Genomic DNA, 17,777 nt, shown 5'->3' on the forward strand with positions numbered 1-17,777 from the left:
CCATGAGGCCCGTGCGTGAAGTGGCTGTGGCGTCACCCAGTTTACCCGCGTTCGCGTCGCTCGCAAGCGTGAGTGTTCGAGAAGAATGGCGTTCCGCCGATGAGGCATGAGTGGCGTGGCCGGAAAAGAGTTACACCTCAAAATTTTGCTACTCGAGCTGATTTACATAGGCGTCAGCGGGATTTCAAGATTCCAGCCCATTGCGATTAATTAAATGTCACATGGCACTGCGTTTTCACGCATAAATCGAATAATTTTAGTACTATTCAAAATGGAATTATGGCATTTAATTTTGACAACAAGACAACAAATTGTATGTTGCTTAAAAGGAATGGTGCCAAAATCAAACAATAGAGTCCTAAAATGTTTAATGAAATCTTGTTATCATTTAATAACACGAAAGAGCATGTTACTGCAACTACTTACGCAATTTTTCCCGCTCAAATAACGTCTATATCATATTTAAACTTGAATTTTAAAATTGGATCCAATAATGAACCTTGACACTTGAGATCATGTTTGACGTTCATGTTTGACAAAAATACCACGGAGGTTTTAGTTTTAACACTGGGGTTGTTCCTATCTGACATTTCGGAAGCAACACGGAAAAAAAATACACCCAAAATTTGAGTTTAAGCCAAGGGGTGTGGAAAATTTTAATTAAACATAAAAAAAGTACTTAAACAAACGAAAAACATTGAAAATTTTAGTAAGGGTTTATTCACAAATTTCATAACGTCGAAAATGACCATTTTAGATATCCACCCACCTCCTCGTAACGCTTTTTGTATAAGTGTTCTACAAATTTTGTATGAGCTGTAACATGTTCAGTAGACCTATTCATATATTCAAAAATGTCTAGAAACTCGCCAGTCAACCAATACTTTGATTTTTCATTGCAAAATGAACTTCTGGCCAAAATTTCACTCAATTTTGAGTAAACTTAGTTATGCTTCAAATCAATTATGTGTTTTTGGGCTATTTTCAAGCTTTAAAAATCATAACTACCGAACGAAACATCAAAATTTATCGGAAATACTTCTACATAGTAGTTTATCCAATTCTACGAACTTTTGCCGAACACAATTTTATGATTGGAGCAAGTTTTAACATAGTTTGGTTAAGGTTTGTATCTCGAGGTTCTTGAAAATCTCTTTTTTCGGAAATTGTTTTCACTGAACAGCATGCCTGCATGAAAATTTCGGATTTTTAATTTCCAGACATGATGACAATGTATATCTAAAAGTCAATCCCGTTCAAAGTAACCATTTATCTTACGAAAATAAATTGTAAAAAATAGATAATTATGAAGCACATTTGTAAATGCACTGTAGGTGAGCCAAGAGCACCATCGTGAGCTTCAATGAATACAAAAAATGAACACGTTAGCACTGTCTTTTCTCAGTCGGTGATGATGATTGTTTTCAAATCGTTCTAAATGATCAGTGAAATGCGATCAAAACAATCATCACTCGGAAAGAAAAAGCAATGCTAACTTGTTCAATTCACTCGTTTCCGGTACATGTGTCATGCATGATTTAACTATCATCAGGTTGCGATGCGGTCCTCGATCTTTGGGCATTTATTGTAATTTATTGCCTTTAGCAACATGTAATCTGTTGATGGTCAATGAATTCATAAATGTATTATGTTTGATTCCCGTTGACTAGGGCCTGAAAAAATAATACCAATGCATGTTTTATATACCATGTATATTGAGAAAACTGTAATATCTGGGTACAGCGGAGTACAAATTTGGATCAAACAATGTTAAAACTCAATTTAATCTTGTTAGCGTGTTCGACAAACTTTAACAGAATAGAATTAGCTTTCAAATAGTGGTAATAGCAAGTGGTTTTGATTCTCCACATGCTAGTTATGATTTTTCAAACCTTGAAATAAGCCCAAAAACACATTTTCAACTTGAAGCATACTGAAAGCTTTATCAAATGAGCTGAAAATTTGACCAGACATTGTTCTTAGCATGAGAATTCCGAATACTGCTTGACCGGTAGATTTCCAGACATTTTTTTTTTTAATATGAACAGGTCTAATGTTCAGGATACCCACCCCACCCCCTTCAGCGTTATGAAATTTGTGAATGGGCCCTGAACATGTGTTTTTGGCCTAAACTTGAGCGTTTTACACTAAAATTGGGACAGGGCTTTAGGACCCTATTTGATTTTATTAAAACTTTAAGCACCGTAATAACGATCACGAGTTAAATTTCCATTTTCTGAACTTGTTGAGCCTCAAAAAGGCCCACAGAAACAACTGGGTGTCAATTGAAAATCTAAAATTTTGCGGCCGTCACGAAATAGGGTCCTAAAGCCCTGTCCCAATTTTAGTGTCTAACGCTTAAGCACAGAGAAACAGACGTAACACTTAGAACAAATTTCGATCAAAATCATAGTCGCGAAATCATGTACGCCCAATGCTAAAAACACTATAGTTGGCCGATGGACCAACAGGTGGCGGTAGTGTGTAAACGTCAAACACGAACAAAAACGACGCGAGCGCTGCGAGTGGTCGATTGACCACCTACGTAATATTTGAATCGATGGTTAAAAAGTTGGTCGATGGACAGCGATGAGAGTGTGACGTCTGTTTGTCTGTGGCTTATGTTTAGGCCAAAATCACATGTTTACTCAATTTTTTAATGTTTTTCATTTGGTTAAGTCCAAAAAATTTTTAAGTATTTTTAGATTTTGTCAAACCCTTTGGCTCAAACTCAAATTTTGGGTGCATTTTGATTTCCCGAAATGTCAGATAGGAGCATTGTTTTTCTCGACTAATCGAACGTCAAACATGATTAAAAGTGCCAAGGTTCATTTATGGACCCAATTTTAAGTTTAAATATGATATAGACGTTATTTGAGCGGGAAAAATTGTTAAAGTAGTTGCAGTGACATTTTAGGACTTTGTTATAATAGATTTTGAACGCTAATAACTGAATCGTTTATCGATAGATTTTCAAAATTTTTCCACCAATCGGTCGAAAATTTATACAACAACTCAAATGGAGAAAACCTGGGAGGGAGGTACAAATACTACACACGAAATATGACACAAAGTGTTTTCAAACGGCAAGATAACTCTAAGGCAGACTTGATGAAAATCGCTTGTTTTCTTTTGTTGTGACCTTCGATCTTTCCGGACAAATATAGAAAAAGGACCAAAGTTTTCTTAGCATTTAGTTTTCGTTTTTATTGCAAAAAGTGAACAGATGCGTATCTCAGTGCTTTAGAATCAATTGGAATAAAAGGTGCTGTCGTGACATTGTAAGCATGCATTGATTCTCATTCGATTTTGTCGCCTTTGATGAAATGCAAAAATATGTTTTGATCAATTACGCGCTTTTTTATGTTTGTCCATTTTTTAGATCTCGGCTCACAGTGACAGTTCGTGACAGTAGAATCTGGGATCACCTTGACGTACATAAATTTCGTATCGATTTCTCCCTCCCAGGAGGGGAGATCAACAATAAACTATTGAAAATTGGGAAAATGTTGACCCCTTTCTTACGCAACCAATCACGTTCAAGCAGTTTTTCACGCTTCTTTTGCGTTCCGCTTCGCACTATAGAAGCAGACCGATTCCTGCTTCTTCGCCTTTATTCTAGAGCACGCTTGATATGCATTTTCGTGCTGCTATCAGAATATTTCCAAAGGCTTTCCTGTCAATACTTTTACAATACTTTTCTCTTTTTGAGCCATTAAACGACGGGCTGCATTTAACGTTTCTACATCTTTCCATTAAGGGTTTGTTCACAAGTTTCATAACGCTGAAAATGGCCATTTTTGACACCCACCCACCCCATCGTAACGCAATTTGTATGAATGTTCTACACATTTTCTATGTGCTGTAACATTCTAAGGACACCCACCCAGAAAAAGTAGATTTTGTATGTTTATTGACAGGAAAATGAAAGACAAGTTCATCCACTTGTCCTGGCCTAAGGACCAATGCACGAGTTCACTAATTTGACGTTTGAGCGGTGCCGAATTCACTGGTTTCCATGGCCACCTAAATAACACGGCACCGATCAAACGTCAACGAGTGAACGCGTGCATCGATCCATTGATATTTTTCCTCTTCTCGAGTCTCTCTCAGGGCCAAACTACCCCCATTAGGTAGATGGAGTTCCCTCTCTCTATTTTTGGCAACATTCTACCGAGAGATTTTGAGTACCGTAAAACGGGGTAACTTTGATAGTTTTTTCGAAGAAAACTTGAATATTTATACATGCTGTTTCAAAGAATTTTAATTCATATTTTTAAAACAAGTACTGGTATCCTAATTATCGATTCCAGTTGTTAGATTTCCAAAAGATTTATTCTTAATGGATATATAATTTCTCATATAATCGAAAGTTGGTTTTCTGTTTTGGGGTAACTTTGATAATGGAGCATCACTCGAACAAAATTGAATGAATTACAGAACATTTGTAGGGCGTTGCATATCTTTAGGCGTTTAACGCTATATGGAAATTTCTGACTTAGATTACATAAATGGTCCCAGTTTGTAAAAATAGTTTTCGCTAAGAGTTTTGAGACCGAATTCGAGTTCTACTATAACTAGGCTATCAAGTATAAGTGACGAATTCATTATGACTTCATCAAATAGTGATCGTAGAACAGATTGTTTGAGAGCATTTCAAAATTGCTAAAATCTTATAAATTTTTCATATTTGCATATAAATCCTCAAATGTACTTGATTCCAACGGAAATAGCTTTAACATGAAGTGTCATACTAATACTCTTTACTGTTGCATTCGTTTTGCTTAACAGATTAACAGGAACTTTGTTATTTCGTTTAGTATGTTGAGAGTCTCGCATTATCAAAGTTACCCGCATTATCAAAGTTACCCCGTTTTACGGTAAAAGAAAAGAATAATCTTTACTTAATTTTTTTGTGAATTAAATAAAATAAAAATATACACTCAAAAAAATCCAAACGTCATAGCTACGTGAAAAAACACGTAGATCCCTAAAAATTCATTTTGCTTGAATTTACCTGATTAAGGTAACATGCACCGAACCACAGATAAACATGAAATGAAGCTTCGATAATTTTCACTGCGGTTCACCTAACCATCTTACGTGAAAATAACGTACTTGCCTTGATTCATTCTGATCGTGTTCACTGTCTAATTCATTCTGTGTTGTGATGAAGTGTTAAAATGGCGTCAGTAGGAAAACAAACTTCATACGTTGAGCAATATTTGGAGGCGAATTTCGTTTCTGTCCTTAGGACGTTTATAAAGATAGTTTTTTTTGTAAAGCAGCACCAGTAGACCAGTTCTCAAAATTGCATCGCTTTTGTAAATATTATCAGATGAACGCAAGGCTTAGGACTTGGTGCTGGATGACCCATCTCCTCTCTTGCTGAAAGCCAAGCGTAAGTGAATTTTCTATATTGCATATTATTCAATGTTCTTGTTGTATCTATGTTTCTTGCGGCATTCTTCTATTCGTACAGGAACGATGGCTGCAAATACCGGCTAAAGAATATGTTTCCAATTGCATCGATGCCAAACCCCACACCCATTCAACAACTTCTATGTACAGTTGATTCGAAATAGCAACAAGTTCGCTGATAAAACTGTTGTGCCTCTTTGAATCTAATAAAACATTATATATTTTCACCCGGAATAACAATGCATATTCTAAATACAATGCAAAGCAAATTAAATTGATATATTTATTTTAATACCACAGGAAGCATATTTTAGGTATCATCAAATCCCTTGATGAATAATACGACAAAAACACGTAGGTCTTACGTGGTGCTCCGGTGCAATAAAAAAAAGTTCATTTGTTCATCGGTTCATTCTTCTTCACCTATGATTCCCGTAAGAGCTACGTGAAAAGTGCGATGGAAAAAAAACCACGTATGTTTTCACGTAACAATGACGTTTGGATTATTTTGAGTGTAGGTAGATTGTTTTAGCGCGTAGTCATCTTTTTAACGCTGGGTCCGTGAGTTCCATATGAGTTGCAAAAGTTGAGTTCCATGACTTATAAACGAAGCAGGCATCACTGCTCAAAATGTCATGAAATTTTTAGTGTTGTGGCTTTCATCGCCATCAACAAACATATTCAGAAGGAAAAGATGACCGAAGCTCTCGAGGATTGTCTCACTTGCCGGAGGAAAACGGACAATTTCCTCCGGATAACGGACCCGTCCACCGCCGTTGAGGATATCGGCGATATCGTTGCTAGCCATTTCTGGTTTCAGGTTGGTTATGAATTCAAAATTTAACAGTTTACAATCAATGTTTTGATTTGCTTCTCTTTGAAGGCCGATCAATATGAGGATCGTGTCCTCTGTACCAGTTGCTGGGAGAAGATTGACGATTTCCACAAATTTTACTGTGAAGTGAAACAGGCGTGGAACCACGAGCACTTTTCCGGTAGAGCTGTTGTAAAGAAAGAAGCGGCATTCGAAGATGAAGGACTACAGCAGGAACTGTTCGCATCCGAACTGGTCAAGGTGGAAATAACCCAGAACGAAGGTGGTTCGGAATACCAGCAGAGGGATGAAGACACGAAAATCGAGGAAAAGGTAATTGATTTAGGGTAAGGATGGGCCAGGTGGGCCACTTGAGGAAATAATCTTTCCATATACAAATCGAATATTGACCTTTTTCCTTTCTAGACTCTCACATACGCAAATGCTATGTTAGAAACGAATGAAAGGTCATAAACCTGGATATCCACTTATTTTGAGGAGCAGTTTTAACAATGGTTTCTTAAACTATATAACCCAGGGGCAAAATGGGTCAGTCAACCTTTGATAAATTTAAATCTTTCTAGAGAAAGATCAGAATAGAATCGATCAGATAGAATCAAATCTTGCGTTCAATATAAAAAGGGGCGTGACTGCAGGGCTGATAGTCTATTTTTAGTGACTTGGTCTTTCAATGCATGTCTCTAAAAAGTCTTTATTTTTAATAGAAGTTTCTAAAGTCTTCATTTTAACCAAAATGGTCTCGTAAAGCATCCTGATGCAAAATTCTACACCCTCCAAAGTAACCTTTAGAGACTGTAACGTGATTATTCAACATTTTCTTCTCATATTCCTCGAGGAAAAGCATCAGTACATAATTATTATTATTATTATGTTTTATTTAAGACACTTTACCATTTGTCATGGCATTCGTGTCTGAAGTACATAATGGTTTTAGTGATTTCTTCAGAAATTTCATCTTGATCACATTCAGGGATTCCTACAGCAATTTCTCCAGAGATTCTTTTTTAAATGTCTGTACCAATTCTCACACAAATTCTTCCAGCTGGTTTTTCAAATAATTCTTTAGAATTTGCTCCAGGAGCAAAGCTGAGCATTTCAGAGCTACACCTCCAGTCATTTCCTTTGGTATTTGTTTTTTTTTTTTTTTTTTCCTAAAAGCCATCCTTTAATTTCCTCCGGATATTTAACACTAATCATCTATTTGAATTCCCCAGTTGTTACTCTAGGTTCTAGGAGATATTTCGAGATATATTCCTACAGATTTCTTCCGAGAAAATCTACAATGACTCATTTCAGAGTTTTCGTAAAACATAATTTAAGGATTTTACATCAAACTCTACAAGAATTTATCCACCTGTTCATGTGGATTCCTTTAAAAATTCATTTACTCCTATAATATAAATTCCTCGAGGGATTATTTAAAGAAGTAGATTTTTTCTAGGATTTCTTCCAGCATTTCATCCAAGGATCACTCCAGCCGTTCTTCCAAACATTTCTCAAAAAATCCCCATGAATTCTTCAAAAGCTAATACTACAGCAATATTTCTAGTAATCCTTCCGTTCATTCCTACACAAATTTCTTTGGGGATTTCGTTCGATGTTTTTCGTGGAATACCTTCAGAAAACCCTGTGGGATATTATCCAGAGATTCGATTGATTTTGTTTTTCAATTATCTTAACCATTTATCTAGGAAATTCTATAGAACTTTCTCAAGAAAACAGGAGGTGTTTCTGAAAAATTTCCACTAGATTTGTCTAGAGACATTTTTGGAAGAAATCCTGGAAGAAGACCTGGAAAAAATCTGTGAAAACTACCTTGAGAAAATCTCAAAGAAATACTGGAGGAATTTCTAAAGTAATTCTATGAAGAATTGAACTTACCACCTGAATGCTGACCGAGAAAAAAAAAACAATTTACACCGTCTTTAGCCAAAGGCCGCACAGACTGAACGATCACTAACATCACTAACGTTTAACGAAAAGTTTCCACCGACTGAAGCGGGAATCGAACCCACACCTCGTGGCACAATATGCCTAAACGACTGACGCCGATAACCACACGGCCACGAAGCCCAAGGGAGACTTATCCATTTTGTTTCCTCGGTTCCGGTTTGGTCTCTTTTTTTCAGGCAAGAGGTATCCCGTTTTCAAGTTACTCTCGTTAAAAGGCCGGGAAAACTTTTTTTTTTAATGGAAGGTCTCTAAAAAGTATCTTTTTTTTTCAACCAAAATGGTATCTAAAATCAAGTAATCATTTCCTTCTATTTTCGGATCTGCGGCTAATGCAGTTCTTTCAACAAAATCCAAAAGGCTTTATCAACAGTTTTTGAAGAGATTTGTTAATGATTTTTTAAGGTGAAACAGTTTAGAATCAACTTCTAAAATTCCACTAAAACTTCAAAGGCACACATCTGGAGAAGAATGCACCAAACAACAGTGCACTTTTTATGTTGACTTTGTGCACTAGCAGAAAGCTTAAAATAAGAAGATCAGAAACGTTAGCTATCTATTTCTCCAGTTTAGTGCCTTTGAAAACGTGAGTAGGGGCATAAGTCGGCCATTGTGGCGGCCATATTTAGATTCTGGTATGTTTCACCTTAAGGAACCCCTATAAAAATCCTCCAGGATTTCCCACGCCAATGTTTTAGTTATTTCTTCAGCCATTTTCAAATGAATTCCTTTATGAATTCAGCTGTGGTTTATCTCGGGAATTACTCCAAAATTATACCAGATATTATTTCTGGAAATCTGTCAAACTCTCTTCCAGGAATCAAGTCTATTATCAAGTTTCTCCTGAAATTCATCTAGAATTTGTCCAACATTTCATCATTGCATTGCTTTTAATTGATTCACGGATATCTGTCCAAGAAAAAACTCGATGGATTCTTCAACATATTATTTGAGGTTGCACATCAGCAATTATTCCGACCATTTCTATTCAATTTTCCCCAGGGATTGTGCTGATTGTTTTGTAAGGAATGCCTCTATAAAATCATGCAGGATTTTAGCCAAAGCCAATTTATTATTTATTCAAGAATTATCTTAGAAACTCCCTTAGAAAACATCCTCAGAAGTTAAGGAGGTTTTTGTAGATCCTCGCAAGTAGATCAGGAATTTCTTCACTATTATTATTATTATTATCTTTATTAAGGAGATTTTCAGCCCAGGGCTGGTTCATCTCCATATGAAAATTTCTTCACTATTTTCACCATAGATTATTATAGGATTTCAATTCCTTATTTGTTCATCAGGAATTTCTACGCAATCTCTGGTGTAAAGATTATTATAGAATTTGTTTTTGTGATACTTCCCGGATGTACCCCTAGAAGAATCCAGGATTTAACTGTTTGAGAACTTCCTTCTGTAGTTTCTCAAAGAGTTTCTGGCAGACTTTTAGGAAAATAATCATGAGAGGATCTCTTGAATAATTTCTAAAGGTATCATTAGAAAAATTATGGATTGAAATCTTCGAACAACGGCGGTTCTGGAGCAAATCCTTAGAAATCAGTAGAGGCAACTCGGAGAAATTATTGCTTGAGTTCTTGAAAATGTCCTAAACCTAAACGGTAATCTTAGAAGAAATTCTAGCATAATCGATAAAAAAAAATCACTGGATGAATTTGTGAAAAAATCTTTGTAGGAATCCCTGAAGGCACTCATGGTGTAGTCTCTGGAGTAATTTCTGGCAGTATCCATGAAAAAATCCAGGTTTAATTCTTGAAGGTATCTTGAACTAATGTCTTGGAGGAGTTCCTTAAGAAGGTCATTAAAGGAACAATATATGTATTCTTTGAGCAAACACCTGAATTAGTTTCTGATTAAATCCCAGAAAAAAAAATCTTGACAAAACGCATTCGTGCACTTGTAAATTCCAAAAAATAAAAAAATGAAGGGACTCAGTTTCTACCAGCACCTTCACTGCAGTGATCGATTTCTATTCATCAATTTTCACCAGCGAATCAATAATAGGAGAGGACAATGTTGTAGCTGCGTGTTGGCTGACAATTGATTCACTGCCTATAAGTGAATGAAACCAGAAATTAGTTCTAATACCACTAGAGTTTGTATCCTTAGACAGATACTCGTATTTCGACCTCAACTGTAAGGCCGACTTCAGTGTCGTGTACTAGACATGACTTGTTTTTGTGTAACCGAAATATACATAATGCGTTTCACAGTAACACTGACCTATCAAGCCCCCTGACTAGAGTTACATATTTCTCAGGAGCACATAAATGTACTGACGAGCCTCCAACCAAACCGTCTCTCAGCACATCGGAATCCTAGTGTGCTGCGCTAGATGGAGGCTCACGAAAATTCTAAAAGCGCGCGCTAGGTGATGTGCTCTCGGGGAGACTCGTCACATGCGCTGCTCGGCTCTATGGCTCGCCATCGGTATCCAAGTTGTGAAACAACTGCTTAGTAACGAAGAGCCTCTACAGCTATTTTCGCCTCATTATGCAGGTGTCTAGATGGCCTACATGATATGATCGAAGACTCGCAATTCAAAAGTTACAATTTCGATCCTCGTTGAAAACTTTTGTAATCACTTCAATTATTGCGCTGAATTTTAAACAGCACATGTGACGGAGCGCATGAGACCGCAGTGAGACAAATCTCAAGAAAAATGAGGCGCACCAAAAAAGGTCTCACGATGTACAGCGCTCCCGTGCGCTTACAAGCAATGAGGCTTCTGCACCTAAGGCTACAGCACGTGCACAGTAACTCTACCCCTGACTCATCTTGCCCCCTCCCATCCTATATATTAATCATCATTTGAGTAGTTTTAACGAAAATCTTGCTCCAGTTTGTAGATGAGTCGATAACCACCGATGATTCAGAGGAGGATTCAACTGTACCTTTAGCAAAACGATTCCGTCATGACAACGACAAACCGAAATCGTCTGAGAAAGATAACAAAATTCGGAGAAAGCGACGCGTTAGATCTAAAGGAAAATCATTTGGGCAGAATAAAAATACGTCACCGTTCCAGTGCGACCTTTGTGTTCCCAACAGGTCATTCAGGAAGGAAGAAGGCTTACTAATGCACAAAGTGCTGACCCATTCAGATGAGTCCCAAAAAACGTTCCAGTGCGATCTATGTGAGAAAGCATTTGCCTACGAATGGCAACTGTCCGGACACAAGACCTGGCACGAGAAAAAGAACCTGAACATTTGCTGCGATAAATGTAACAAATAGTAAGTATTAAGATCACAGCAATTTCCCAGCAGCTTAGCGGGGGAGTTGGTATAAATTTTCCTTAAATTTATCCTTCTGGAAGAATTTCTCTGAATATTTTTAATGAAATTCATACACATTGTTTCAGAAATATCTATGACTAAAACTCTATTAGTATTTTGTACATAAATTCTCCGGCATATCTTCTGGGATTCTTTTAAAATTTACACCAATTATAACCAAGCATTTAACATTTTTTCACATCATCACTACAGAGATTTATGTAAGAATTTCTCCGTGGATTTCTTTAGAAACTCCTCTATAATAGTAACAATGAATTCTGCATGAGCTCTTCTTGAAGAGATTTCTTCACAAATGTAAGAATACTTAGAAATGTCTGCAGATATCCCTAGAAACCTGATACCTGGAGTAATTTTTGGAATGATTCGGAAAGGGATGCTCGAAAAAAAGACAGGGGAAACTGCTAAATAAATTCCAATTATCGGAGGTGTTCTGCAAACTTCTTTGAAGAAGCTAAAATTAAATTTCCAACAAAATCCTGGGATAATATCCAAAAACTATTTGGCATATTATTTTGATGAATCCCTGTAGCATTTTTTCTTTTTGAAATATCTGCTAATACAGATGAGAATAACTCATTATGGTCAAACTACAAACATCATAAAATTTAATGCTAATTAATTCTGTTTAGCTTCGATTCAGGTCGTTCACTAAACTACCACATTCTGGCAAATCATCCTGAAAGCGTACCCGCCGGAACACTACCTATGTTCGACTCGATCGAAGATACTGATGAGAACGGTTCATTAGATTGGCCAACATCTGGCCACACTTCGAAGAAAATATCTGAAAATTCATCCCAAAGCCCCTCATCGAGGCTCAAAACTCCAGAAGAACATGCCCAATACGATGTATTGATTCGTCAATTCTGCACTCTTATCTGCGACAAATGTGGATTTGCGGGCGAAAATTTCTACAATTTGGAGAAACACTGCAAAAACGTTCACGATCATCGAGGCTATGCCACGTGTTGCGGACGAAGGTTTTATAAAAAACGACAGTTGTACGAACATTGTCAACGGCACGTCAACCCGGACACGTTCCACTGCGAGGTAGGTTTTTGAACGCTTTCACCCCAAATAAGATATCTAATAGCTAAATTGATCTTACAGATTTGCAAAAAGTCCTTCCCCGACAGTGAGGGTCTTGAAAAGCATAACCAATGGATTCACACGCCGGACTCGGAGAAGCCCTTCAAATGTGAGATCTGTGATTCCGTTTTCATCAAGGAATACTTGCTGAAAAACCATTTGATGTATCACCTTGCCATAGAGCAGAAGATCTACTACTGCAAGGATTGCGATAGACCGTAAGTGTGCTGAGATTATGGATTCTATAACATTCTCCCCAGAAAACCGTTCCCCAAGCCAGATAGCAAGTTTCTTTTCAGAGACTTGGTCTCTATTTTATTGCAAATCTCTCTTTATGATGGAAGGTCTTCAAGGTTTCTGTTTTAAGCAACATGATCAGGAAAGTCACATTTTTCCATTTTGTTTCATTTATTTAGTTAACAGGACGTTAACCACAAGGAAGGAAGTTTCAAGTTATACTGTTTCATATGGTATGCCCTCTACAACATCTAATCCAATTTCTCTCGCCGTTCCCTTACGGTACCTATCCATCTAGTAGTTATTGCTTTCTTCTCCATGCTCCCTCTTACTTCGAGCAAAATAGACCGATATGCCGATAAACAAATTCAAAATTTAGTTAACATCTAAACAGATAACACTGAATCAACAATTTCACGCCACAATACTCGGTTCGTGGCCGCATCTCTACATCCTCGGTTCTGCCCCACGCTCGCCAAATCGATACGCACTTGATCCGCCCACCAAGCTCGCTACGCTCCACGCCTTCTTGTACCAACCGGATCCGAAGCGAACACCATATTTGCAGGGTTGCTGTCCGGCAACATGCCCTGCCCATCGTATCCTTCCAGCTTTGACCACCTTCTGGATACTGGGTTCGCCGTAGAGTTGGGCGAGCTCGTGGTTTATCCTTCGCCGCCACACACCGTTTTCCTGCACACCGCCAAAGATCGTCCTAAGCACCCGACGTTCGCAGACTCCAAGTGCTTGCAAATCCTCCTCGAGCATCGTCCACGTTTCATGCCCGTAGAGGACTACTGGCCTTATTAGCGTTTTGTTGGTACATTTGGTGCGGGTGTGAATCTATTTTGACCGCAGCTTCTTGTGGAGGCCATAGTAGGCCCGACTTCCACTGATAATGCGCCTCCGTATTTCACGGCTAACGTTATTGTTAGCCGTCAGCAAGGATCCAAGGTATACGAACTCGTCGACCACCTCGAACGTATCCCCGTCTATCGTAACACTACTACCTAGGCGAGCCCTGTCGCGCTCGGCCCCACCAGCTAGCATGTAATTTGTCTTGGACGCATTCACCACCAGTCCAACTTTCGCTGCCTCGCGTTTCAGGCGGGTGTACAGGTCTGCCACCTTTTCAAATGTTCGGCCGACGAAGAAAACAAATTGTCCGGATCTCGTAAAAATCGTACCCCGGCTGTTGAGCCCGGCTCTCCGCATAACACCTTCTAACGCAATATTGAACAACAGGCACGAAAGTCCATCACCTTGTCGTAGTCCCCGGCGGGATCCAAACGAACTGGAATGTTCGCCTGAAACCTTCACACAATTTTGCACATCTTCTATCGTCGCTCTTATCAGTCTCGTGAGCTTCCCGGGAAAGCTGTTCTCGTCCATGATTTTCCATAGCTCTACGCGGTCGATACTATCGTATGCCGCCTTAAAATCGATGAAAAGGTGATGCGTTGGGCCCAGATAGCCGTAGCGGTAAACGCACAGCTATTCAGCTTGACCATGCTGAGCTCTCAGTTAATAACTGTGGAAATGCTCACAAGAACACTAATCTGAGAAGCAGGCTTTGTCCCAGTTGGGACGTAACGCCAGAAAGAAGAAGAAGAAGAAGAAGTGATGCGTTGGGACCTGGTATTCACGATATTTTTGCAGGATTTGCCGTACAGTAAAGATCTGGTCCGTTGTCGATCGGCCGTCAACGAAGCCGGCTTGATAACTTCCCACGAACTCACTTACTATAGGTGATAGACGACGGCAGATGATCTGGGATAATACTTTGTAGGCCGCATTTATTTTCTTTATTGAATTAATTCAACGGACTTATTGTAGTCTAATTGAATATAAACTTATAACTAAAACACAGCGATTTGAATGCATATAACATTATTGATAATAATACAAAATCAACAAACAACATAAAATAATAAGACAAAATCCTTCAATTCAAATCTCATATACAGAAGGCAATAATTCACGATACTAAACTACAACGTATCAGGCTTCCATGTGCATTGTCGCCTTCTAAACTCTCGGAACTTAATATTCCTTGGCCATGTAGATGATTCCATAGCAACAGTCTTATATTTGCGGTTCAAAACAATTTTGAAAGATATATAGTCAAAAGTACTGGTATCAGCCCACTGTGGAACGAGCTTCTTCACTTGTTGGCATTCAGCATCACAGGCGCCCAAACATCGAGAAACCATCGTTTGCACATCATGTTCAGAAACGCTGCTATCGATATTTGACAACAACAAAGCAAAGTTCTCATTTCGGTCGATTATATTAGAAAACAGTTCCGATCGTTCCAATTCACTGGCTACGCATGAGGTTTCACTGCGAAGATTTGCTTCCCGTATCACGTCATCAAATTGCTGTGAAGAACTTGGCGTTGAATGATGTATCGCAGTGTCCAAGGAGCGGGTTGAATTCGTGGCTAATACAGTCAATATGGAGTCAACTTTTGCCTTCAGCTCATCGACATCACGTTGGAGTGTGGACTTCGGCTCAACGTCTTCTGGGATGATCGATGCTTTTTCGTTTCGTTTAGCTCTCCAATGCACGAATTCAGTCAAACAATCATCGCACAACCATAAGCTGTTACGTTTAGGAGGTGACACAGCAGCAAGGTCAGTTTTGTTCAGTCCAACGCAATTTGCATGGAAAAGCGCAGCACACAGTCCGTTGCAATAGATGAAAGGCTCTTCCTTTGTTACGACTCGAGCTAAGCACTTTTTGCACTCCATGGCGGTTTCGTTGATCAAAAAACTATAACTTTTTCGCGGCAAAACAGCTTCACTGTCGAAACGTTGACGAAAAAACTACAGCTTAGTCAGATCCGTGGTTATACATAAGTTGCATGAATTTATAGGAGCAATTTCGACGAAAAACTTAATAACTCCGAAAGCGATACAGAAACCAACAATTAACCAATGGAACAACAACACACAATAATGAATTTAGAATGGTGATCGCTCGAAAGTTCTCACAATCTAACTTGTCGCCTTTCTTGTACATGGGCCATATCACCCCTTCCTTCCATTCCCCCGGTAGCTGTTCTGTTTCCCAGATTATGCCTACCAGCCGGTGCAGACAAATGGCCAGCCTCTCCGGGCCCACCTTTATGAGTTCAGCTCCGATACCATCCTTACCAGCAGCTTTATTGTTCTTGAGCTGGTGAATGGCATCCTTAACCTCCCTCAAAGTGGGGGCTGGTTGGTTTCCATCCTCCGCACTACCGACGACGGCATTTCCTCCGCTGTCCCGACCTTCATTGCCTGTCCTCTCAGCGCCATTCAGATGTTCGTCGAAGTGCTGCTTCCACCTTTCGATCACCTCACGCTCGTCCGTCAAAATGCTCCCATCCTTATCCCTGCACATCTCGGCTCGCGGCACGAAACCGTTGCGGGATGCGTTGAGCTTCTAATAGAACTTACGTGTTTCTTGAGACCGGTACAGCTGTTCCATCTCCTCGCACTCCGTCTCCTCCAGGTGGCGTTTTTTCTCCCGAAAGAGGCGGGTCTGCTGTTGCCGTTTCCGTCTATAACGCTCCACGTTCTGCCGAGTCCCTTGCTGCAGCATGACCGCCCGCGCTGCGTTCTTCTCCTCCAAAATCTGCCTACATTCCTCGTCGAACCAATCGTTCGGTCGACTCCGTCTCACGTACCCGACGTTGCTCTCAGCTGAATCGTTGATGACTGCTTTTACTGTTCTCCAGCAGTCCTCAAGAGAGGCTTGATCCAGCTCACCCTCTTCCGGTAATGCAGCCTCGAGGTGCTGCGCGTATGCAGCTGCGACATCCGGTTGCTTAAGCCGCTCTAGGTCATACCGGGGCGGTCGTCGGTACCGTACGTTGTTTTATATCGGCGGTAAATCCTGGTGTGAAATTCTTGTGGTTGCATAGTTTCTTTAGGAATTTGTTTACAGATTTCTCTAAAAAGCCTCAGAAATTCTCTAGAGATTTGTTCAGAAATATATTCAGATACTTCTTTTGAGATCCCTCAATATTCTTTTCAGATTTTTCTGGCAACTCTGTGAGATTTTTTCCTGAAATTCATTCAGTGATTTCTCAAGGGATGCCAAATGACCCTGAGCCAATCATTGCTTCATATTCCTAGCCCGAATATTATATATTATTCTACAGCATATGTACCAACAAGTTTATACGGAAAAAAGTGTCCCAGATGATTTTAGGAAGGTTTCAAGTCGAAAAGGTTTGATTACTAGAAAACTAGAAACGAATCATTCTAGAGAATGGTTTTCTATGGAATGTTGTAGAATCGAGATTATGTCCTATATCATTATCTTTAAACTTCCTCCAACGGTTTATTTCCTCAGCTTCGGAGCACCATCCTACTTGCGAACACATCTGGAGGCCATACATGGTGCCGCATCGAGTTGGGTGTGCGATATCTGCGCAAAGGGATTCTCGCACAAATCTTTCCTGGAGGCGCATCGGCTTTCGCACACCGAGGAAGGAGCGGCTAGTTTGAAGCGCCAATGCGAGCACTGTAAAAAATGGCTCAAAAACGCCAAGTCTTTCACCCGGCATCTGAAGCGCTGCCAATCCGGTGGCCCCGTGACGTGTGATGTGTGCGGCAAGGAAGTGGCCAACGAGGTGTCCTTGGCCAGTCACAAACGGTTCTATCACTCCGAGCAGCCAGTGTACCCTTGCAGCTACTGCGGCAAAATATTCAAACGTTTAATTCGGCACAGGGAGCACGAAGCCAATCACCGTGGAGAGGTTCTTTATGAATGCCCCTTCTGCCCTTATTCCTGCAACTCTAACTCAAATATGTACACCCATAAGAAGGCGGCTCATGCTGAACAGTGGGCAGCGAAGGTGGAGGAACGGTTTTACAAGCGATAACTTGATTTTTGCAGTTTCGAGTGCTTTAACAAGGTAAGAAATCTTATATTAATTTCA

General features: G+C 39.5%; 1 protein-coding gene and 1 long non-coding RNA gene across 2 annotated transcripts; both read left to right on the forward strand.

The window, feature by feature from the left end:
- Nucleotides 1-4,944: 4,944 nt before the first annotated feature.
- LOC110674459 lies at nt 4,945-5,881 on the forward strand. The gene is made up of 2 exons (XR_002498885.1): nt 4,945-5,401; nt 5,483-5,881. It is a non-coding gene; the product is annotated as an uncharacterized LOC110674459 (long non-coding RNA).
- Nucleotides 5,882-6,048: 167 nt separating this feature from the next.
- On the forward strand, nt 6,049-17,777 carry LOC5580059 (zinc finger protein 62). The gene is made up of 6 exons (XM_021843593.1): nt 6,049-6,241; nt 6,305-6,568; nt 11,064-11,455; nt 12,148-12,568; nt 12,629-12,825; nt 17,189-17,777. The coding sequence occupies exons 1-6, from the start codon at nt 6,116-6,118 to the stop codon at nt 17,718-17,720; spliced, it is 1,932 nt and encodes a 643-aa protein (XP_021699285.1). The 5' UTR covers nt 6,049-6,115; the 3' UTR covers nt 17,721-17,777.

Source organism: Aedes aegypti, chromosome 1, assembly GCF_002204515.2.
Source record: "Aedes aegypti strain LVP_AGWG chromosome 1, AaegL5.0 Primary Assembly, whole genome shotgun sequence".
In the NCBI taxonomy this organism is placed as follows: domain Eukaryota; kingdom Metazoa; phylum Arthropoda; class Insecta; order Diptera; family Culicidae; genus Aedes; species Aedes aegypti.

Bases quoted from the DNA above. Each gene is read 5' to 3' on its own strand.
- LOC5580059 (XM_021843593.1), top strand. From the start codon at position 6,116: ATGACCGAAGCTCTCGAGGATTGTCTCACTTGCCGGAGGAAAACGGAC. The intron at 6,569-11,063 runs GTAATTGATTTA...ATCTTGCTCCAG, and splicing joins ACACGAAAATCGAGGAAAAG to TTTGTAGATGAGTCGATAAC. The intron at 12,569-12,628 runs GTAGGTTTTTGA...TTGATCTTACAG, and splicing joins CGGACACGTTCCACTGCGAG to ATTTGCAAAAAGTCCTTCCC.